This window comes from Pelodiscus sinensis, chromosome 12 (genome assembly GCF_049634645.1).
Source record: "Pelodiscus sinensis isolate JC-2024 chromosome 12, ASM4963464v1, whole genome shotgun sequence".
Classification (NCBI taxonomy): domain Eukaryota; kingdom Metazoa; phylum Chordata; order Testudines; family Trionychidae; genus Pelodiscus; species Pelodiscus sinensis.
Window position 1 is genome coordinate 47,216,659 of NC_134722.1, and position 22,647 is coordinate 47,239,305.

At 64.4% G+C, this 22,647-nt stretch overlaps 1 protein-coding gene across 1 annotated transcript; it reads right to left on the minus strand.

The window, feature by feature from the left end:
- Positions 1 to 1,936: 1,936 nt before the first annotated feature.
- Positions 1,937 to 21,201, minus strand: LOC142831113 (uncharacterized). The gene is made up of 6 exons (XM_075940561.1): positions 20,971 to 21,201; positions 17,144 to 17,773; positions 8,194 to 8,335; positions 7,040 to 7,252; positions 5,582 to 5,719; positions 1,937 to 4,301 (listed from the first exon to the last, which is right to left on the minus strand). Exons 2-6 carry the CDS (start codon positions 17,730 to 17,732, stop codon positions 3,182 to 3,184), a joined length of 2,202 nt encoding a protein of 733 aa, XP_075796676.1. The 5' UTR covers positions 17,733 to 17,773; positions 20,971 to 21,201; the 3' UTR covers positions 1,937 to 3,181.
- Positions 21,202 to 22,647: the final 1,446 nt, after the last annotated feature.

The window sequence follows — 22,647 nt, forward strand, 5'->3', positions numbered from 1 at the left end:
AAATACTGGACCCCCCCTCCAAAAAAAAAGCGCTGGGAAAATTTTGTTGAGAAAAAAAAACCCCGAACACCTGGCGACCCTACTTCCGGGTCCAGGGTTCTGTGCCTGGCACGTGAAGGCGTGACACTGGCATGTGTCCCTGTGTGGCCTGCTGCCCGGCAAGGGAGATCCCAAGCGGCACCGTGTCCCCCTGGCACCTCTCCTGGCAACACTGGCTGCAGCAGGGCCGGGGATCACGGCCAGCGGCAAACAGGCTCCTGGAACGAGTTCGTAACGTGTTTGTGCAGCATCTCCAGTTGTGTCCAAAAGGTGGCACCACAACGTAGCAAGGAACTGGGGGGGGGGGGGGGGGGGTGTGCGCTCTGGTCCAGTAGGGGGTGTGCGGTGGTCCTGGGCTGGGAGGAGGGGAGGGTGGGCTGCAGGCTGATGCAGGGGGTATGGGGGGCCTGGGCGGGGGGGCCTGGGAGGCTGGGCGGGGGGAGCAGGCTGATGCAGGGGGTATGGGGGGCCTGGGCGGGGGGCATGGGAGGCTGGGCGGGGGGAGCAGGCTGATGCAGGGGGTATGGGGGGCCTGGGCGGGGGGCATGGGAGGCTGGGCGGGGGGAGCAGGCTGATGCAGGGGGCATGGGAGGCTGGGCGGGGGGGCCAGGCTGATGCAGGGGGCATGGGAGGCTGGGCGGGGGGGCCAGGCTGATGCAGGGCATACGAGGGACCCTGGGCTGGGGGGGGGCAGCATTCAATCCATTGTGGCTTTTTGTTTTTTCCATCATTTAACACCCGACCCCCGTGAAACGTGCCCTGCTGTGGCAAGGTGCTGTCCCCCTCCCCCCAGCCCCAGCGTGACCCCGCTCCAAGGCCTGTCCTTGGCCTCTCCTGTTCCTGGGGGCCGGACCTCCTTCCCCCCGAGCCAGTCTGACCCTCACTGGGCTGGCTGCTGGAGACAGTGGTCCGGTGCTGCCCCATCCCTTGGGGGTCAAGCCAAACCACCCCCCAACTGGGCTGGCTGGGGCCAGCAGTCCCTCTCCTGTGGGGCTGGCCCCAGCTCTGGGGGAGCTGAGCTCCCCAGCTCCTGGGCCCCCCAGACACATGACCCCCAATTTCCTTTCCCCCAGCACCCGCCTCTGCCCATGTCCCTCCACACAGCTTGGCTGGCCCCCTCCGCCCTGCCCCATAAAGGGACAGAGCCCCCATTGCACTGACCGTGACGCTAAGGGGAACGCCCCGCTTCCCCCCGCCTGAATCCGGGGCCTACAGCCCTGTGAACGGGGAGTCTCCCCCCACGTCTGGGAAGGGCGCTGGCCCCTGGCACTTGGCCCAGTCGCTTCCTCAGGGGCTGCAATGCTGCGCTGAAGCTCTCTGGATGCGGGTTCTTTGGCAGGGGGGGAGTTCGGTCCCCTGGGAACGGGGCTGAGTGCCCGGCCTGCATGCTGTTTGTGACCACCTCTGCTCCAGGCCTGCTGGGCACAGGGAAAACAACCAGGCGGCACACAGACTGTCGCCAGCCTTAGCCTTACCCAAATCTGCTCCAGCAGGGGGTCCACACGGAGCCCCGGCCTGTGCTAGCACTGGGCAGAAGGCGGCAATACAGAAGAGGACCGTAATCCTCGAAAGACATGAACTGGAGGTGGCCTTATGAAGCCAGTCTCCCCTGCCTTTAACGCTGCATTTTTATATCAAAAGCGAAGTCTGGGGCACTTCCCGCCCACTTAATTAGCCTCATTAGCGCCCGTCCTACAGCCAGCAGCTATCTTTGGATAGTTCTGTAACTCGGCGTCTGTTCTTTCTACTCCCGCGGAACATCTGAGGAAGCGGGTTCTGCCCGTGACGCTCCCAAGCCTTCACAATTCTGTGCGTCCCTCACGTGCCACTTGCTTTTAATCCCGCTTGGTTCGCCTTCCCCTACTCAGGCAGCCCCTGAAGGAAACACAGAGGCCGGTTTGAAATCAAGAGCTTCGTTTACTGGACCGACTGGCTTTGCATCCCCATTGGGCCCGATCCATTCAGTGCACAATTCCGGCTTCGGACTCTCTTCACAATTCATTTCTTGCCCGCAAGAAAACAAAGAGATAATAAATAGAAAGCGTCTCAGGACGGGGCGGGGGAGGAACCGGACTAGACTGTACGTGTGTTGGATACGGGGGCGCGCGTGCGTGACATAGATCCCCCGCCCCTTCCGGACCCGGTGAGTCCCCGGACAGGGAGGCTGCAGAAAGAGACACGAGGCCCTGGTCCCCTTTGGCTCTGGGGCGGGGGAGTCGGGGGCGTGGGGAATGCTCTGGCGGCCATGCATGGCTGGAAGCCCTGGCGGGCAGGGGAGGGGATATAGCAATCTCTATTTAAATTCCATTAAAATAGACTATTTTAAAAAATTAGTGCTAATAGTTATAAAACCCCCCCGGGCAGAGCCAGGTGGGCGGGGGCAGCTGGGTGGGTGTCTGGGCACCGGTAGCCGCCTGGTGCGCCCACAGGACCGAGAGGGTGGCCTGGCTTTCAGACACAGAAACGGGGTGTCGGGGGCTGGGCGGCCCTCCTGCTTCTCCAGCCTCGGGCGGCCCCAGGCACCGCACCCTGGCAGGGCACCGGGGGGTGCCCCCACCCGGCTTCCCTCCGCACCTTCCTGCCTGGCCCGGGGGCGGGGGGGGCTGGGTGTGGCGTGGGCACTGCGCCCGCTGCCCCACAGGAGCGGTGACAGAGCCCCCAGCGCAGAGACCGAGGGAAGATGGCTACGTCTGTACCTGCGTTGGGGGGGGGCTTTCCCAGGATGCTTTGCAGCCTCTCAGCCAGCAGGTGCAAAGGGGTCCTGGGGAAGCCGCAGGTGGGGGGGCTGGTTCCTCCCCAGAACCGGCGCACCGGGTTCCGCTGATGGCTCTTTGGCACCTGGCCCAGATCCCGCAGGGGCTGGGGTCCTGGCGGGCGCCTTCCTCGCAGAGGGGCCGGCGGGGGCTGGGCCGGGGGGCTCTCCCGCCCGGCAAGCCTGCTCTGTGGCCGGCCGCGGGAGGCTGCGTGAGGAAGCTCCCTGCACCCTCACAGCAGGGCCCCGGGAGGGAGCGCGGGCGAGACGGGGCCGGGCAGGGTCTCCGAGCCGGGCGCGGGGCCCAGGAGGAGGAGAACGGAAGAGGCAGCCTCAGCCCTGCCCCCGGCCCGGGGCCTTGGCCCCCCGCCCCCTAGCAGCCGCGCGGGGCTAGATGACGTGGCAGCAGTTGAACTGTCCCAGCGACAGCAGGTTGTCCTTGGAGCTGGGCCGGATCTTGAAGGCCAGCGCCTTCTCGCACAGCGGGAACTGCAGCAGCCGGTCCCGCAGGTTGGCGCTCTTGCTTTTAGCCGGGTCCAGCTTGATCACGTTGTCGGCCGCCGCCTCGCCGCCGCCGGGGGCGCTGTCCGCGGGGGGCCGGGGGCAGGGGCCCGTCTCCGGGGGCCCGTCCGGTCGCCGGGACTCGTCTTCCGGAGCGAGCGGCCCGCTGGGCATGGCGTGGAGGCTTCCTCTGCCCTGGGCTCCGGAACGCCCAGCAGAGCCTGCCACGGGGCCCTCGCCGGGCCCAGAACACAGGTCCACGCCCCCCCCACGCTGCTCCCCACCGCCCCCATCCTCCACCGCAGCGGTGTCCTCCTCCGGCCCCGGGCGGCCGTCAGCCTCGCGCCTCTCTGGGCCCTCCCGGAGCTCGGCGGCCCCCTCTTCGGCCGGGCTCCCCCCAGGGAGGGGGTCTGGGGCGCTCCCCCCGCTGCTGAGCCGGGCCAGGGCCGCAGCAGGCCTTGCCGCCTCTCGGGGGCGACCCGGCTCGCTCCTGGGACTCGGTGCCCTGCTGAGGGGCGACGGCTGCCCGCTGGTCCCCAGGCCCTGCTCCCAGAAGCCAGGCTTGGCAGCCCCCAGGCTCCTCTCCCCCTTACTGTGGGCCCCGGCGCCGCGGCCGAACAGCAGGGAGACCCTGGAGCTCTGGAAATCGCGCATTTGCTCTTGGTTTAAAGAGGAGCTTCTCCTTCCCACAGCGCTGGCCTTCCCCTCGTCCTCCTCCTCCTCCTCCTCCTCCTCGCAGATCTGCTGCAGGGCCGGGGCGCTCTTGGCGATGGGGGCGTCCGCCAGGGCGGGGCTCAGCAGGGCGCGGACCAGCTGCCCGTTCCCACGCAGGCCGGGGGGCGCGTCGTGGTCCCCCAGGGCAGAGAAGGAAAGGGGCTTGCCCTCTCTTCTCCCGGCATCCTCGGGGGCGGGGGGCCAGGGGCCGGCTGCCGGCCAGTCTGGTGTCTCTGCGAAGGACGAGAGGTCCCGGGCGTCGCCCGCGACGCTGAACGGGCCCGACAGGGCGGCGCTGAAAGAGAGAGGGGCAGGCCCGGGGTCAGGCCCGGGGTGGGAGCTGCCTGCTGGGAGCAGCCCTGGGCCAGGGCACCCAGCGACCCGGGGCCAGCCGCAGCGTGGGGCCGAGCCGGGGCTGGCGGGGGCCGGTCCTGTCCTGGCCACGCAGCAGGAACGTACGGACCCTACAGGCGCTGTCGCGTCGCAGCCCCCCCCACGCCCCGGGCGGGGGCTCAGGGGGAGGGGGGAGGGGCTATATAACCCTCCCTGTAAGAAATCTGAGTGTGGGGTGGGGTGGGGTGGGGCTCAGGGCAGAGGCTGGTAATGGGGGAAGGAGCAGGAGTCAGGACAGGATCTTGGGTGTGAGGAGCTCAGGGTAGGGAGCTGAGGGCAGGGGGGGGCAGGAGTCAAGGTGGGGGGTGAGGAGGGGCTCGGGGTGAGGGGGGCAGGAGTCAGGGTGGGGGGTGAGGAGGGGCTCAGACTGGGGGGGCAGGAGTCAGGGTGGGGGGTGAGGAGGGGCTCAAGCTGGGGGGGCAGGAGTCAGGGTGGGGGGTGAGGAGGGGCTCAAGCTGGGGGGGCAGGAGTCAGGGTGGGGGGTGAGGAGGGGCTCAAACTGGGGGGGCAGGAGTCAGGGTGGGGGTGAGGAGGGGCTCAGGCTGAGGGGGGGCAGGAGTCAGGGTGGGGGTGAGGAGGGGCTCAGGCTGAGGCTGGTAGGAGTCAGGGTGGGGGGTGAAGAGGGGCTCAGGCTGGGGGGGCAGGAGTCAGGGTGGGGGGTGAGGAGGGGCTCAGGCTGAGGCTGGTAGGAGTCAGGGTGGGGGGTGAGGAGGGGCTCAGGCTGGGGGGGCAGGAGTCAAGGTGGGGGTGAGGAGGGGCTCAGAGCTGGGGGGGCAGGAGTCAGGGTGGGGGTGAGGAGGGGCTCAGAGCTGGGGGGGCAGGAGTCAGGGTGGGGGTGAGGAGGGGCTCAGGCTGGGGGGGCAGGAGTCAGGGTGGGGGTGAGGAGGGGCTCAGGCTGGGGGGGCAGGAGTCAGGGTGGGGGTGAGGAGGGGCTCAGGCTGGGGGGGCAGGAGTCAGGGTGGGGGTGAGGAGGGGCTCAGGCTGAGGGGGCAGGAGTCAGGGTGGGGGGGCTCAGGGCAGGGAGCTGGCGGCATGGGGGGCCCCAGCGCACCGCCCCACGTCCCCCTGGGCCCAGCCGGCTGGAGCCTGCGGACAGGAGCCCAGGGGATTTGGGCCTCGGCCACGTCCCAGTGGGGCCTGGCCCCCCCACCCCCTCCCAGCGCCGGGCCGGGCCGGACTCACCTGCTCTGCACCTGCTGGGCCAGGTTGTAGACCAGGCTGAGCTGGTGGCTCTGCCGCTCCTGCTTCTCCCGCAGGATGCGCTCGGCCAGCAGGAAGTAGGTGGCCGTGATGTGGTTGTAGCGATCGGCCTCCAGGGCCCTGGGGTGCAAGGCAGAGGTGAGAGACGCCCCCGGCAAAGCCACCCTGCGAGCCCCCCACGCACAGCACCACTGCCCCGGTCTGCAGGGAACCCCTGCCCCAGCCCCCTCGCTGCCCCCCTGTCTGCAGGGAACCCCTGCCCCAGCCCCCTCGCTGCCCCCCTGTCTGCAGGGAACCCCTGCCCCAGCCCCCTCGCTGCCCCCCAGTCTGCAGGGAATCCCTGCCCCAGCCCCCTCGCTGCTCCCCCGGTCTGCAGGGAACCCCGTCCTGTTCCAGACCCTCCCTGCTCCCCTGGTCTGCAGGGGACCCCTACCCCAGCCCCTCTGTGCCCCCCCAGTCAGCAGGGAACCCCCTCTCTGCCCCAGCCCCTTTCCTGCTCCCCCAGTCGGCAGGGAACCCCCTGCCCTGCCCCTTCCCAGCCCCTCCCTGCCCCAGCCCCCTTCCTGTTCCCTCAGTCTGCATGGGACCCGCTGTCTGTACCCTCCCTGCTCTTCAGGGAACCCCTTGTCCTGCCCACCCCTTGCTGCTTCCCTGGTCTACAGGGGACCCCTGCCCCAGCCCCTCTGTGCCCCCCCAGTCAGCAGGGAACCCCCTCTCTGCCCCAGCCCCTCTGTGCCCCCCCAGTCGGCAGGGAACCCCCTCTCTGCCCCAGCCCCCTTCCTGCTCCCCCAGTCGGCAGGGAACCCCCTCTCTGCCCCAGCCCCTTTCTTGCTCCCCCAGTCGGCAGGGAACCCCCTCTCTGCCCCAGCCCCCTTCCTGCTCCCCCAGTCGGCAGGAACCCCCTCTCTGCCCCAGTCCCCTTCCTGCTCCCCCAGTCGGCAGGGAACCCCCTCTCTGCCCCAGACCCCTCCCTGCCCCCCCAGTCGGCAGGGAACCCCGTCTCTGCCCCAGCCCCCTTCCTGCTCCCCCAGTCGGCAGGGAACCCCCTCTCTGCCCCAGCCCCCTTCCTGCTCCCCCAGTCGGCAGGAACCCCCTCTCTGCCCCAGCCCCCTTCCTGCTCCCCCAGTCGGCAGGAACCCCCTCTCTGCCCCAGCCCCTCTGTGCCCCCCCAGTCGGCAGGGAACCCCCTCTCTGCCCCAGCCCCCTTCCTGCTCCCCCAGTCGGCAGGGAACCCCCTCTCTGCCCCAGACCCCTCCCTGCCCCCCCTCTGCAGGAAGTCCCTGGCGCTGCCCTCTCACGTCCCAACGAGCAGCTGCCCCAGAGGGGGGTGCTGCTAGGCTCCTGCCCAGGGTCCCCGTGGGTTGGGGTCAGCGGCCCAGCCCCGCGCCCCCGAGGGCAGGGGAGGCCAGGCCAGGCCCAGGGCGCCCGCCCGGCACTCACTCCTGGATGGCGTCCCGCTCCGCGATGCTGCCGCACGTCATGGCCTGGATGATGATCTCGTGCTCCTCCTCGGACACGCGCTTGTGCGAGGTCAGGGGCAGCAGGCAGCGGCTGGCGGGGGAGGGGTCCACGCCCTGCAGCCAGGGGTGCGCCTCGATCTGCGCCAGGGAGGCCCGCCGCTTGGGGTCCCGCTGCAGCATCCTGCCCACCAGGCTGGCGGAGAGCAGGGAGGCCGAGTCACACGCCAGCCGCGCCCCAGGGAGCCCGGCCCCGGGTTCCCCGCCGGGTAAACACCCCCGGACCCCGCAGCCAGTGTGCCCCGGGAGCCGGGCGCTTGGGCGGCCACTCAGAGATTCAACGCCAGCCGCCGGCCGCCCGCGTCTCGCCGGGGTGCACAGCTCACAGACCTCGGTGCTCTCTGCGCTCTCCCCCGAGCGGCACTGCCCTGGCTAAGGGCCAGGCACCATCGATTGCCCCCTGCCCCCGCGGCTCTGTGATGGGGCAGGCTGGGCCCGGGGAGGGGAGGGGAAGGGCAGGCTGGGCCCACGGAGGGGAGGGGACGGGCACGTACTCAGAGCACTGCGCGGACACGCGGGGCGGGGCGGGGGAGGGCAGGCTGGGCCCGTGGAGGGGAGGGGAGGGGCGCGTACTCAGAGCACTGCGCGGACACGCGGGGCGGGGGAGGGCAGGCTGGGCCCGCGGAGGGGAGGGGAGGGGAGGGGCGCGTGCTCAGAGCACTGCGCGGACACGCGGGGCGGGGCGGGGCGGGGGAGGGCAGGCCAGGCCCGCGGAGGGGAGGGGAGGGGCGCGTGCTCAGAGCACTGCGCGGACACGCGGGGCGGGGCGGGGCGGGACGGGGGAGGGCAGGCCAGGCCCGCGGAGGGGAGGGGAGGGGCGCGTACTCAGAGCACTGCGCGGACACGCGGGGCGGGACGGGGGAGGGCAGGCCAGGCCCGCGGAGGGGAGGGGAGGGGCGCGTACTCAGAGCACTGCGCGGACACGCGGGGCGGGGCGGGGCGGGGCGGGGGAGGGCAGGCTGGGCCCGCGGAGGGGAGGGGAGGGGCGCGTACTCAGAGCACTGTGGGGACACGCGGGGCGGGGCGGGGCGGGGGAGGGCAGGCTGGGCCCGCGGAGGGGAGGGGAGGGGCGCGTACTCAGAGCACTGTGCGGACACGCGGGGCGGGACGGTGTAGCGACAGTCCATGATCATGGTCAGCGTCTCGCTGTCGTTGGCCTCCTGGAAGGGCGGCTGCCCACACACCAGCATGTAGAGGATGACGCCCAAGCTCCAGACGTCTGCAGAGAGAAGGAGACGTGGAGAACTCAGCCCAGCGCCGAGGGGGGGAGCTGCCCGGAGCGTAACCGTCCCCCCCCCACACTTTATGAAACTGCCTCATGCACACAAACATGCATCGCGCCGAGATGCTCCGGACAAAATGCTCCGTCGACACTGCAGCCGTTGTCGGCAGAGCCAATGCAAGTGAAGCGCTCATTAGCATTTCTCGTGCTCTCATTTGCATCATCTCTTCCGATCCGTTTTGCGAAAGAGGTTTTTGCGCAAAACAAACCACCGCGTAGACGGGCAAAAACCCCTTTCGCATAAGATCCTGGACGCCTGCTTTTTTGAGGAATCAGGGTTCTTGGGCAAAAGGGGATTTTTGGTACAAAATGGCCCCGTCTACACGGCGTTTTTTGCGCAAAATCATTTTCCGCAAAACAGATTGGAAGAGACGATGCAAATGAGTGTGTGAGAAATGCCAGAGAGCACTTCCTTTGCACTGTCTCTGCTGACAGAGGGTATGTCTACACTACGGCGCTAATTCGAACTAACTTAGTTCTAATTAGTTAATTCGAACTAAGCTAATTCGAACTAACGGATCCAGACTAAAAAACTAGTTCGACTTAGCGTTTTGCTAATTCGAACTAGCATGTCCACATTAAGTGGACCCTGAACCGGGGTTAAGGATGGCCGGAAGCAGTGCCGGCAGGGCATCAAAGGAGGACTTAGAGCGTGGAGCTGCTGTCTCAGGCTAGCTGAGGGCTGTGCTTAAAGGGACCCGACCCCCGCCCCGGACAGACAGTTCTCAGGGGTGCCCTGCTTGCAAAGCAGTCCTGGCTTGGAGTGCCCTGAGTGCCCACACTGGGCACATCGCAGCACTCGGCCATCAGACCGGTTGCACCTGCCGCAGGCTGCCATCTGAGGAGAGGGGGCAATTGGGGGGCTGCAGGAGAGCTTCCACCCCGAGAAGTCCGCAGAGCCAGCCCAGTCCTCCCCATCGGGGGCTCGTACCCCATTCCTCCCTCACCTCCTTCCACTTACCCCTCCCTAACCCCCCTTCCTGATGTACAAAATAAAGAAAACGTGTGGTCAAAAATAGAATCTCTCTTTATTGAACAAAACTCGGGGAGACTGGGAAAAGGAGGTGGGAGAGGGGAAGAGAGAGGGTGGGAGAGGGGAGGGCAACTACAATGATCAGTGGTTTGGAACAGGTCCCATATGAAGAGAGGCTAAACAGACTGGGACTTTTCAGTTTAGACAAGAGGAGACTGAGGGGGGATAGGATAGAGGTCTATAAAAGCATGAGTGGGGTGTAGAGGGTGCATCAAGAAAAGTTCTTCATTAGTTCCCATAATAGAAGGACTAGAGGACACCAAAGGAAAGGAATGGGTAGCAGGCTTCAAACTAGTAACAGAAAGTTGTTCTTCACAAAGCAAAGAGTCAACCTGTGGAACTCCTTGCTGCAGGAGGCTGTGAAGACTAGAACAGAGTTTAAAGAGAAGTGAGATAAAGTGATGGGTCCATGCAGTGGTATTAGCCAGGTATGAGCCCCCTGACGGGTAGGGGTCTGACCAGCTGATTTTCCACGGAAGGGTGGAACACAGACACAAAGAATTCCGGCCTAAAAAGGGAGGGGATTTAAGATGCAAAGTGTTTCCGTCTTTTGTCTTTGGCTGGCATGGCCCTCCCTGGGGAATGAACCAGAGACCCCCCGGGAAAAAGATCTGCCCGGCTTGGGGGTTTAGCTGGGATAAGCCCCGTTTTAAGGTTCGTGGGTACAGAACTGGGAGTGGTAAAACTAGCACTGCGTTTTCTGGGAGTTTGAGTTTGCAACCTACTTGGCTCGGCCTGTTCTCACGTATTGCCATTGAAATCTGACTGAATGTATCACCATCAAGCCCAGTGTCAAGAACTGTTCCCCAAGGGAGCAATCCTGGTGTACCTCCTGCTTTCATTGTTAAAGGGGGCTTGCCGGAATGGTTTAGTTGGGGTTCTGATCCCAGTGGTTTCCTGGCAGCTGGGCCCAAAACTGCCTTCTCCGGGGGGGGTGGGGGGGGGTGACTCAGCTCTGTGCCTTGGCTGGGGGAGACCAGGGACCTGGCTGTGAGGAGCCCCAGAGAGCAAGGGGTCAAGTGGCGGTGGCTTTGTCAGCACCCCAGGAAGCACCTCCAAGGGGGCCGTGCCTGGCCCCCGTCACAGACGCTGTTCCTCCCCTGCTCACATCACACACACAGAGAACAAGCCCAGGGCCAGTGTAACACACACACACACACACACACACACGTCTTCCACTATTTGATCTGAGGAAGTGGGTCTGGCCCACGAAAGCTCATCACCTAATAAACCATCTTGTTAGTCTTTAAAGTGCTACATTGTCCTGCATTTTGCTTCAGCTACCCCAGACTAACACGGCTACATTTCTATCACACACACACACACACACACACACACACACACACACACACACACACACACACACACACAGAACAAGCCCGGTGCTAGTGTAACACTTGGGGCCGTTTCCTGCAGCCTGTTACCACACACAAATACACACACACCCCAAGTCTGGTGCCAATGTAACACACACACACACACACACACACCAAGCCCCGTACTAGTGTAACACCTGGGGCTGTTTCCTGCCGCCTGTCACCAGGAGGAAGCCACAGCTTCCTGCCCTTTGTTGGCGGCCTCTGGCCAAGGTGCTCTGCAGCCCAGCTGGGTGGGGAGGGACCCTGGGGAAAGGGCTGGAGGGCCTGGCAGAACTGGGGAGCGGGGGGCAGTGGGAGGGGACAGGGCAGCAGCAGGGCCGTGCGAGGGGCCCCTGACTAAGTCGTGCCTTCCCCCGCCCCCGGGCGCAGCAGAGGGGCTGAGCCGTGCTCCAGCGATGACCCGTTATTTAGAGCAGGGGCCGTCTCGCCGGGCGGGGGGGGGGGGGGGGTGAAGCCGTCCAGGCCCCGGCGTGAGCAGGGGGGCGAGCCGCGTGGGGCAGCCAAGGGGACGGCTGGGGGAGCCCTGGGGGGCTGTGGGGCAGCACGGCCTGTGAGGGAGCGTGCCCGGCCCAGCTGGTGAGGCTAAAGGAGCAGGGATTACGGGGCCCTGCTCTCAGGGCTGTAAGCTGCTCAGCGGCCCTGGGAAAGCGGATTGTGGCAGCAGGGGACGAGGCTTGGCAGGAGGGGGCAGCACAGGGGGACGGGGGGAGGCAGCCGCGTCACAGACAGGGCCAGGCCCAGGAGCCCAGGCTCTCGGCGCACGGCTCGGGGGCATCTCTGGCAGCCAGGCTCTGGGCGAGGGCCCGGCCCACACCAAGGCGCCAGGCTGTCCACCCCGCCTGGGAGGGAACAGAGAGGAGGTGGACACACAGGGCCTGCCCTCACTCCAGCCCCTGCTGGGGAACCACTCCACAGGAGCAAAGAGAGAGTGGGGGGGGGAAGGGGCTGTGGGGGGCACCGTGGGGCGGGAGACTCTGTGCCAGTCGGGGAGGAGTCATGGGGGGTACCATGGGGTGGGAGGCACCGTGCTAGTTAGGGAGGGTCATGGGGGGGTACCGTGGGGCAGGAGGCTCCGTGCCAGTCGGGGAGGGGTCATGGGGGGGGCACCGTGGGGCGGGAGGCTCCGTGCCAGTCGGGGAGGGGTCATGGGGGGGCACCGTGGGGCGGGAGGCTCCGTGCCAGTCGGGGAGGGGTCATGGGGGGGCACGAGGCTCCATGCCAGTCGGGGAGGGGTTGTGGGGGGCACCGCGGGGCGGGAGGCTCCCTGCCAGTCGGGGGAGCAGGGCGGACAGAGCAGTCCAGGTCCCAGAGAGAGGGAGAGCCGGGGCTGGTTCTGTTGTTCCAGGCCTGTCACCCTGGACTCAGCCTCCTCCTTTCAACGTGCCCCCCCCCCCCCTCCAGCCTGGCCGCAGCTCAGCCTGCCCCTCTCTCCCAGGAAGGTGCCCGTGCTGGCCCACTAGCATGGACCCCTGCGCCCTCCCCACGGGCAGGGCAGGGGCAGGGGCAGGGTGCCCGGCCGGCCGACAGACTGTCAGGGCCGTGCTGGGCTGGCTGCCGAGTCGGCCTGTGGAACAGGAAAGGCCCTTCCTGCCTCCGCCCGGCACAGAGTGTTCCCAAGCACGTCCCTGCCCCGGCAGTCCCAGGGACCCCTCCAGTGGCCCCCTGCCAGGAGCCCTGCCCCCATCTCCCAGCTCACCCCACCCCTCCAGCCTACAAGGAACGGGGGCCCGGGTGCACCAGGACTCAGGGCCCCCTCCTAGGGGTGCCGACAGGGCTCCCTTCCCCCACAGAGGCAGGGTCCCCCGCCGGACGGCCTTGGAGCGGGGCCGTGTGGACACGGGGGGCTGGAAAGCAGCAGGCCCCATTCCCGTGGGCAGGGCCCCAGAGCAGTCAAGCTGGGGGCTGCCAGCCAGGGGGCGCCCAGGCAGCTACCCCTGCACCCTCATGCCCGGCAGGGAGTTGGGGCGCGGGGCAGAGAGGAGCAGGAGTCAGACAGGGCATGGCCCATGGCGCCAGGCATCATGCCAGGGCGGGCACCACAGCCCTGGCCCTGGCCCCAGCCGCCTCGCTTCAACATGCTCCTCCCCAGCCTCACCGCACCTCCCCCCACAAGGGGCAGCGACACCCTTTCCCAGAATGCCCCGCTCCACCCCCAGCGGCGTGATTCCGGGTGGGGGTGGGACAGCACCCTGCCGGAAACGACATCCCTCATGCTGTGAGGTCACACGTGGGCGGGGCCACCGGGGGGGCGGGGCCACCCCATTCCAGGAAGTGCCCGCAGCTCTGGTATTCCAGGCGCATGGCAGCAGCCTCCCGAGGTCACCCCCTCCTGTGCGCCCCAGCTGGGCCCTGTGTAGCTAATGGCCTCAGGGACACGCCATCACTAGGAGACAGAGATTGTCCTGGGGCCGACCCGGATCCCCTGCTCTGATATCAGCCCAGAGCACCCACTCCAACCCTGCACCGCACACCCGGCTCGGCCCTGGCCGGCGGCCAGAGAACGCACCACCAGTGACGCTCGGGGCTGGGCACGTCACTGAACATGGAGATCCTGGGGCGCAAGAACTGAGCAGAGAGGGTCTCAGAGGCACATGCCCCCTGCCCATCTCCAGGCCTGTGTCCCCTGCTTTGGGAGCCCCCTCCCAGCCAGGCTGCCCCCCACGGCCGCTGGCTTCCCTGCATGGCTTTGCAGCAGGGCAGCGCGGGCTGAGCAGTTGTGAATTCTTCTCTTGGGGGCGACGCTGATTTTGAAGGACATTAAGGGTTTATTCTGTGAGACTTAGGCCAGGTCAGTCGCAGGAGACAACCCCAAACTAAGGTACACATCTCCAGCTACCCGAATAGCACAGTTGGAGTTGACACACCATGGCACTACCACGGCAGGGGGGTGGGGGTCGATGGGAAAAACTCTCCCATCGACTCCTCTGACACTTCTCCATCCAGAGGAGTACCAGAGCCGAGGAGAGTGCAATCCGCAGTTGATTTAGTAGGTCTTTACTAGACCCACTCTATCGACCCCTGGGGAATCAATCCCCAGAACGCCGATCTCCTGGGATGTGTAGACAAGGCTGAAGTCAAATGCTTTACTGCAGTCCAATTTGGTTAGATCCACAGAACTGTACCAACCAAACTGTGATCTCATTAAAAAAAAAAAAATCAGCTTTGTTTGGAAAGGCATTAGTTATGCTGCCATCCTTACGAATTCCATCCCACCTCAGCCTCCGCATGATTTAGCATGGGGTCTGCGTCAGGCTAACCGGTTCCGTTGTATCCCAGGTCACCATATTCCCCTTTCTAAACAGCAGCCCAACAGGAGCTTTTCTCCAGGCCTCTGCAACCTCCTCAGTGTTCCAGGGTTTGGTGAGAGCGAACATCAGTGTCTCAGACAGCTTCTTGGCTTTTTATATCTCTAGTTGCAAGTCCTCTGCTTGTGCAGATTTAAGGCTTTACTATAGCAGCTGCTGGGAGGCATTCTCCCTGTTACTACTATAACAAAAAGAATTTCATTGCCCCCTGGAGCCATGAATACTTCATCCAGCTTCTTCCCAAGCACACAACACAAATGTTTTCTGAACATTTCTGCTCTATCTGTGTTCTTATTGACAAGTTTATCATCCCCACCTCTTGTTGGACTGAGACCACTGCCATGAATTCTGTTGTTCCGGATATATTAAATACTTCCTTCCTAATTTCTTTAATCTATGCGCCATAGATTTTTCATTGATACTTTTAGCTTCCCTTATCAATTGTCTGCATTTCATAAACATTAGTCATGGCATCTAGGGATAGATAATTCTGTTTAATTAGTTAACTGGATAATGGATTAAATGGGGGTGGGCAGAGGGAGGCCGCTCTAACCCAGCTGGGTTTGAGCAGCCCCTCTGCCAGATGTGGCTGGGTTAGAGCCCCCCTCCCCTCCAACCTGGCTACTTCCGGCCCCACACATGGCTGGAAGAGGCAGCCCCATGTGGAGGCCTGACGGAGCTGCTCCCTGGGTACCGGGAATCTGGTTAAACATTAACATCCCTAATTGCATCAACTTTCCATATACCATTGCTGCTTCCACCTTTCCTTTGAATCCGTTTTTTTTAAACGGAAGAAACCTTCTTTCATGGGGGTGGAAACATAGTTGTTTAGGCATCTGGTAAAACATTGAACAGCTCCCAATTAGCGTTCATCTTTTGATCCATTTGGTCTCTCCCCCACCCCCCTACAATTTTGCTCCTGATTATTTTCAGTTTGGGGAAACTGGCCATTTCCAGCAGCAAGCACCCACAGTCCTGGAAAGGACTCTAGTCTGCTTGAGCAGGATAGATAGATTAGACCGTGACGATTTGCACCTAACCAACAGCTAATTTCTAGGCCAGCGATCAGCTCTGTACCTGTCAGGAGGGGAGATCCAGGACCTAATACTTTTGTGGTCCTGGAAATGATAGCTGATTAATGCCAAGGATGCCCAATTATCATTCACATTTGCATATGTACATTATTTCCTCCCATTCCGGTTTTTGCTCATGATCGCTTCCGTTCTGAGAAGCTGGCCTTTAAAAGAGCCAAGTGTACAAACTCCTGGAATGGGACGACATTCTGTCCACACCTAGCCAACAAAATTAAGCCACGATGGCTTAAACCTAGGCTACCCTCCCATTTAATTCTATGCTCAATTCCCATTGGCCTCTGCCACAGACCCCGCCTTGCGATACATCGTTAATGCGCTGACCCAGTTAACATCCCTGCCCCTTGGAACTGAGCTGTCAGTCACTAGCGCAGGGGGCGGGATCGGAGATTTCCAGGCCACGCCTCTTCTGCTCACTCTGCAATTCCCCAGCAAGGTGTATCCAGTGTCTTTCATAGCCCTGGCGTTTGACTCCTCCCGCCAGAGCTGAGTGACACCTCTCCTAGCCAATCGCTAATTCCTTGCTGGTTGCCAGGGTTGCAGTAGCCTTAGGGCTCCGCAGATGCAATGGGATGCTTCCCTCTGCCTCAAGGGGGGTTGCGAGGGGACGTCCATGAGATGCTCAGATCCCGGGCTGACTGGAGCCCCATACGCAGTGGGGACAGGCAGCCTGCATGCCCACAGGCACAGAGCACTCGGACTGGCAGGGCCCTCGAGAGGCAGGACCCAGTACCAACTCTAGACCAGTGTTTCTCAACCTTTTTTTTTTTTTTTAATAAAGTACCCCTCTTTAAAAAAAAAAAAGACAAGTACCCCCAGTATCTGCAGTTTTCAAACACACCATTTTTTTCTACCATTGCAACACATTTGTTTAAACAGCTTAATCGTAGCCGGGCGGGCGATGAAATTTTGGGTTGTGAGTTCAATCCTTGAGGAGGCCATTTAGGGATTTGGGGCAAAAATCTATCAGGGATGGTACTTGGCCCTGCTGTGAAGGCAGGGGGCTGGACTCAATGACCCTTCAAGGTCCCTTCCGGTTCCAGGAGATAGGCAATCTTCATTCATATTATATTATATTAATAAAGCGCTGTAAAACTGAAAACAAAAATTCAGTTTTCTCCAAATTTCAGTTGTGTTCACGTACCCTCCTCCCCCACCGACTTCTCTGGAGTACCCGAGGGCCCTCGTACAACTGGATGAGAAACACTGGTCTGTCTAACCTGCTCTTACAGATCTCCAGTGACGGAGATTCCAGAATCTCCCTGGACAATTTATTCCAGTTTTTCACCACCCTGACAGGCAGGAACTTTTTCCTAATGTCCAACCTAAACCTCCCTTGCTGCAGTTTCAGCCCATTGCTGCTTGTTCTATCCTCAGTGGCCAAGGAGAACAATTTTTCTCCCTCCTCCTTGTGACACCCTTTTAGATACAGCCACGCCCCGACTTACAAACATACTGACTTCCGACCATCTGTACTTATGACCAACCTCCCATTATCCCCATTATAATATTTTTGAGTTGAGAACCGTGTACGTCAAGTTTTTTGAACAGCGTGGGCAGTGCGTTTAAGGGTATTTCCAACTAACGACTAAATCGAGTTACGACCAGGTGTTCGGAATGTAACCTGCTCGTAAGTCGGGGACTGCCTGTACTTGAAAACCTCTATCATGTCCCCTCTCGGTCTTCTCCTTTCCAAACTCAACAAGCCCAGTTCTTTCAGCCGTCCCTCATAGCTCATGTCTTTTAAACCTTTCATCATTTTTGTTGCTCTTCTCTGGACCTTCCCCAATTTCTCCACACCTTTCCAGAAATGTGGTGCCCAGAACCGGACACAAGCTGGTGGCATCTCTGGCCGCCGATCCCCAGCCCTCAGCAGCGTGCCAGCCGCGCCCAAGCAAGCCGGCGGGGCCCAGAAGCAGACGGCCCCGGTCACTTACCTACAGCCGGGGCGTCGTATTCCTCCCCCAGCAGGATCTCAGGGGCCGAGTAGGCCAGGGAGCCACAGCTCGTGGTGAGCATCTTGCCGGGCTGGAAGCGGTTGCTGAAGCCGAAGTCGGTCAGCTTGACCACGCCCTGCTCCTGGAAGAAGACCACGTTCTCGGGCTTGAGGTCACGGTGCACCACGTGCAGCTTGTGGCAGTAGGAGATGGCGTGGACGATCTGGGCGAAGTAGTGCTTGGCCCGCCCCTCGGCCAGCCCACCCTCGTGCCGCATGATGTGGTCAAACATGTCGCCGCCGTCCCCCAGCTCCAGGATGAGGTAGAGCTTGGAGTGGGTGTCGATGACCTCGTAGAGGCGCACCACGTTGGGGTGCTGCACCAGCTTCATGCAGCGCACCTCCTGCAGCAGCTGCCCCGCCGCGCTCACGTCCAGCTTGCTCTTGTCGATCACCTTCACCGCCACCTTCTCCCCCGTGAAGACGTGCCGCGCCAGCTTGACCACGGCGAAATGGCCCTTGCCCAGCGTGCGCTCCAGGTCGTACAGGCCGGCGATCTTCCCTTCGTAGCAGCCCTTGGCCCCGGCCATGGCTGCACTGGAGTGTCACAGCAGGGCAGGCATCGGGGAGGCTGGGAAGAAGAGAAGCTACTGAGCGCAGGAGGCACCAGCTACCCCTCCCCCAGCCCAAACACCACTGAGCGCAGGGGGGCACCAACGGGCGCACTCAGCTTTTCCATCCATGTGCAGAATAATTTTCTGTATGTGCGCCAAGTCAAGTGCAAATGTGCACCACCAATAGACTCACCAAACCTAGAGGTGGGCTCTCTGCTAATCTGCTCGGCGACACGTGAGTCTCTCCTGAGTGGTGCACAACCCACAGCTTATAGGGACAGCGCTGGGCACCCCTCCCACCCAAACATCCCACTGAGCACAGAGGGCACCAGGCAACCCCCTCCCAAATAGTCCACTGAGCACAGGGGGAACCCTGATGGGGGAGGAGGTGTGCACCAGGAGCCCCCAGCCCTACATCCATCCATGTGCACAGCTCCCTCCCCACAGCATCTTTGGCCACACTCGCCCAGAGGGAGCCTGGCTCTCACACATGCCCCGGGTGGCTGGCAGGAGCTGTCTAGGGTCATGAGAACAGCCAGACTGCGGCAGCCCAACGGTCCAGCAAGCCCTGTAGCCCAGAGGTCTCCAACCCTTTTGAGCACGGGATCTGGAGTGTGAGGGGGGCTCTGAGCTGCTCTTGGGACAGGCAGTTGGCATGTAGGAGGGGTTCTAGGTGCAGGGTTCTAGGTGCAGGCTCTGGGATGGCGTTTGGATGCAGGGGTGCTCGGGGCTAGGACAAGGGCTTGGGGTGCACGAAGGATTCATGACTGGGATAGGAGTTGGATGTGGGCTCCAGCTGGGCCCTGCTGATGGCTCCTGGGTGGTGGCCTTCGGCCTGGCCCGCTCCCTAAAGCAGCCGGCAAACTCCCTCCCAAGCCCTGTTGTGCCCCTCACTGCTGTGGGGACAGGACACAGAGTGGGAGGGGGCACCTTGACATCAGTACCCCCCTCTCCTTCCCCTGCCCTGCACAGACAGCAGGAAGCTCCCTGTGGGAGGGGCAGCTCCAGGCCAAAGGGCAGGAGGTGCGCAGCTGAAGCGCTGGCACTTGATGGCCTCTTGGCCAAGCCAGTCAGGATCCCCTGTCAGATGCTCCAAGATCGACCAGTGGATCCCGATCGACTGGTTGGTGACCACTGCTGTAGCCAAAGCCTGCCCCGAAGGAACGATCCGAACAGGTGAGCCAACTATCACGTGGCCCAGCCCCAGCCGTCCACCCCTCGCATCCAGCAAGCCGACACAGTGACTCTGCCTGGCCAGTAGCCACCGCCGGGCCCACCCGCCACAAACTCAGCGGATTCTCTTTGGAACCCAGTTCTGGTTTTGGCCTTCCCCACATCCCTGGGCAACCAGTCCCGCAGGCCGGCTGGGCACTGAGTGAATGGCCAGGTGACCCCACGCCACCGGCACTGGGCCCCTACCCTGATTGGACCAAGCCAGAGCTCTTGCTCCAGGCTCCCAGGGGTCACACCTCCACTCCCAGAGCCCGGGGCCTCCTCTCCTATAAATCCCCAGCCAGCCCTCTGCACACGTAGCCACGCTCGGCTGGGATTTCCAGCCGCTGCACAGCCTGGCACCCCAGTGGTGGCCCCCGCCTGTCACCTGGAGCTGGCGCCCAATGTAAGGGAGGCACAATGGTAGCTAAGTGCCACTGGGGCAGGGGAGTGTGCAAGGACCCCCCCATCCAGTAACCCGGCATGTTCTTGCTCCAGCTGCAGCCCATGAGGCCAGCACGCTGGCTGGCAGCAGGGGGCCAGTCCGCTCGGTTCCAGCTGCTGGTCGCACCAGTGAGGGTTGGGGGCTTTCAACATGTTCCCCAAACCACCCCAGGCATTCTCAGGCCCCTCCACCAATGCCCCCCCGCCCTGACCTGCAGCCCCCTTATTCCAGCCCTGCCTGCCCCATGTATGCTCACAGCTCTGCCCTCCCTCCCCGCCGCATGCTGACCTGCAGCCCCCTTGGCAGGCAGGGCAGCGAGGGCTTTTCAGATGCTGGGCTGGGGGCTGGCAGGCCAGGAAGGGCACCCTGGTGCCAGACAGATCAGCGAGGCCTGGGCTGGAGGGAAGGGGGGGGTGTTCACAGGACTAGGGTCTGTGCTTGGAAGTCCGGTGGTTAGTGGGGGGAGGGGCAGTTGCACTGTACCCTGAGCTCCGGCCCCCCAGCCGTGGTCAGGCACAGCCGGGGGGCCCTGGGAGAGGAAGGGGATTCTGCGCCCGGGGAACGCCGCGCAGGGCGGGCCCGCGGCCTGCGGATGCTAGCACGGCTCCCCAGGCTGGCAGCGTGCCCATGTTTCTCTGGCAGGCTCCCTGTGCGCATGGTGCTGGTACACACCGCACACGCTGCGGGGGGGTGGGGGGGGGGCGACTTCCTGGCAGCCACCAGCTGATTTCCCACTGCAGCGCCCTGGGCTGCCGCGGCCTCCATCATGCCTGCAGGGCGGCGGGGGTGCAGACCCTCTGGCAGGATGGGCCCCCAACTATGGGTCAGGGCCGAGTGGGCGGGACTTGGCCAGGAGCCCGGCTAGGAAATGAAGGGCCCTGGGGCCAGCCAGGCAGTGCCAGTGCCCAGCCAGCCCCGCACCGCTCCGCCCCCCGGCCAGCAACCCCCACCCCTGCGCTCAGCAGGATCTCAGCCCCCAGAGCCCGCTCCGATCCTGCGCTAGCCCGGCCCCCCCGCCGCTGCGGCCCGGGCCGCGCACCGTCTGCGGGCAGAGGGTCCAGAAACAGCAGCAGCGCAGATCCCCAGGGCCGCGCAACGCAGGGCAGCTGGCGCAGCGAGTCGGGGCAGCAGATCTTTGGGGCTGGCTGGGTTTCCTGCAGCACCATCAGGGCAGCACCCCCCCCCCCCGCGCCTGCTGCGCGCCCCCGTGCAAATTGCGCGCTCCCCACGGTGCCAACTGCGCGCTCCCCACGGTGCCAATTGCGCGCCCCTTACGGTGCCAGCTGCGCGCGGCCCTAACAGTGCCAGCTACGACCCGCCGTGCAAACTGCGCGCTCCCCCCGTGCCAGCGGCGCGCGCCCCCGTGCCAAGTGCGCGCCCCCCCCCGGTGCCAGCTGCGCGGGCCCCCTTGCCAATTGCGCGGCCCTAACTGTGCCAGCTGCGACCCCCCCCCGTGCAAACTGCGCGCTGCCCCCGCGCACAGTGCGCGGCCCTCAAGGTGCCAGCTGCGGGCCGGACACTTGACGCCCCCGCAGCGCCCGGCGGGGCCCGACTTACCCGGCTCCCAGCGGCGGGTCGGGCTGTGCCCGGCGCCGCAGGGCTGGGCAGGGTCCCCGCGGTGACGTCAGGAGCCCAGCGGGCGGGGGGGCGGCTCTTAAAGGGGCCGGCGCGGTGGGGGCTGCAGCGGGCGCTGGGGGTCACTGCGAAGGGGGGGCGCGATCTCCCCTCCCGCTGGCGAGCGGCCGCCTGGGGGGTCACGAGAAACCGCGGCAGCTGCTCCCCCCGCCCGCAGGCTCGGTTTGCAAACAGGGACACGTGGGGCGGCCGCAGTGCAAGCCCCGCCCCCCACAGGCACCTCGGGGGGCTTCCAGGCGCCTGGGAGTCCGCGCTCGGCTGCCCCAGAGCCTCAGGCACTGGCCGCGCCTCCCGGGACTTCCCGCTCCCAGCCCCACGGCAGGCCGAGACCCGGAGCTGAACCCCCGCTACAGCTTCCCCTCCCCCTGCTGCAGAGCTGGGGGCCTGGGCGCCCCCCGAGGCTGGGATCCAGCCAGGTCTCCGGGCTCACAGCAGGGAGCCTGCCCCCCCCCGTGGGAACATTTAAAAAAGTGGGGGTGCTGAGCCCCCTTACCCCTCCACCGAGGTGGGGAGCAAAGGGGCCAGCAGCAGAGCCCCGGTGCCTGCGAGGAGCAGTGGGGGGTTGGTTATGACTCCCTGAGAAAGTCCAGGCCTTGGTAGGGCAGCACTAGGGCAAGGAGACCAGCTGGAATTATCCCACCCCTGTGGGCAGGCCGGATGGCTGGCAGCAACCCCGGCTGAGCGGCGGGAGGGCGAGAAAGGCCGGGGAGTGACCCTGAATGTTGCTCAGCCGGGGCAGGACTCCCAGCGCCCTGGAGAACCCCCCAGGAAGGGGCCTAACGCCGCAGGCGAGCACCCCGCCATGCTCCCCTGCACCGGCCCATGGGAGAGGGAAGGCCACGGGAAGCGCGGGAGAGACTTCAGGAGCCACTGCAGCGACTTCCTGGCGGGTCAGCAGAGCCCCTGCTGGTCCCGGAGCCCCTCGCGAGGCGCGCAGTCCCCATCCACCGGGAATGGCGAGGGTTCTCCGCAATGCGCAAGTCCCTTCGCGGGCACAGCATGGCGGGATGGAGCCTGGGAGATACGTCTCCCTGGGGGGGACAGATCCTGGGCTTGCCTACCCCAGCCCATGGAGCCCCACACGGTCTGTTGGGTCTCTGCACTTCGTAGCCTCACGAGAGCCGAGCAGACGCCCCGCCCCGCGCCCCAGCCCGGCTCACGGCAGAGCAGGTGCGGCGCTCAGCGCCAGGGGCCGGTTCCCAAAGGCCTGGGCGAGATCCCTGGCTCGCGGCACGGGGAGCGGAAATCCCCCCATGGCAGGCCTGGGCCCACCCCTCCCATCCTGCAGCACCCGCACCACCCTCCTGCACGGCAGCTGAGAACAAGCAAACCACAGTGACAGCAGCCACATCCTGCCGGGAGGCAGCCGCTCAGCGACGATGCTGGCAAGGGGGGGCGGCAGGGTCACACACAGCAGCCTGGCCCCGGCCACCGGTGTCTCCCAGGAACGGCCCAGGAAGTTCCCCCAGGGGGCAGCCGGGCGATTCCCCAAAGCCAGGCCCCATTCCTCTGCTTTCTGGCAAACTCAGGGGTCAGTCTAGCCATCAACACGTTCTGGGGGCAGGGCTGGGGATCAGCCCCCCCACTAGGTACAGACGG

Coding starts and splice junctions, on each gene's coding strand:
- LOC142831113 (XM_075940561.1), bottom strand. CDS start 17,732: ATGGCCGGGGCCAAGGGCTGCTACGAAGGGAAGATCGCCGGCCTGTAC. Junction 8,336..17,143: donor ATACGACGCCCCGGCTGTAG/GTAAGTGACCGG, acceptor TTCTCTCTGCAG/ACGTCTGGAGCTTGGGCGTC. Junction 4,302..5,581: donor GCCCAGCAGGTGCAGAGCAG/GTGAGTCCGGCC, acceptor TCTCTCTTTCAG/CGCCGCCCTGTCGGGCCCGT.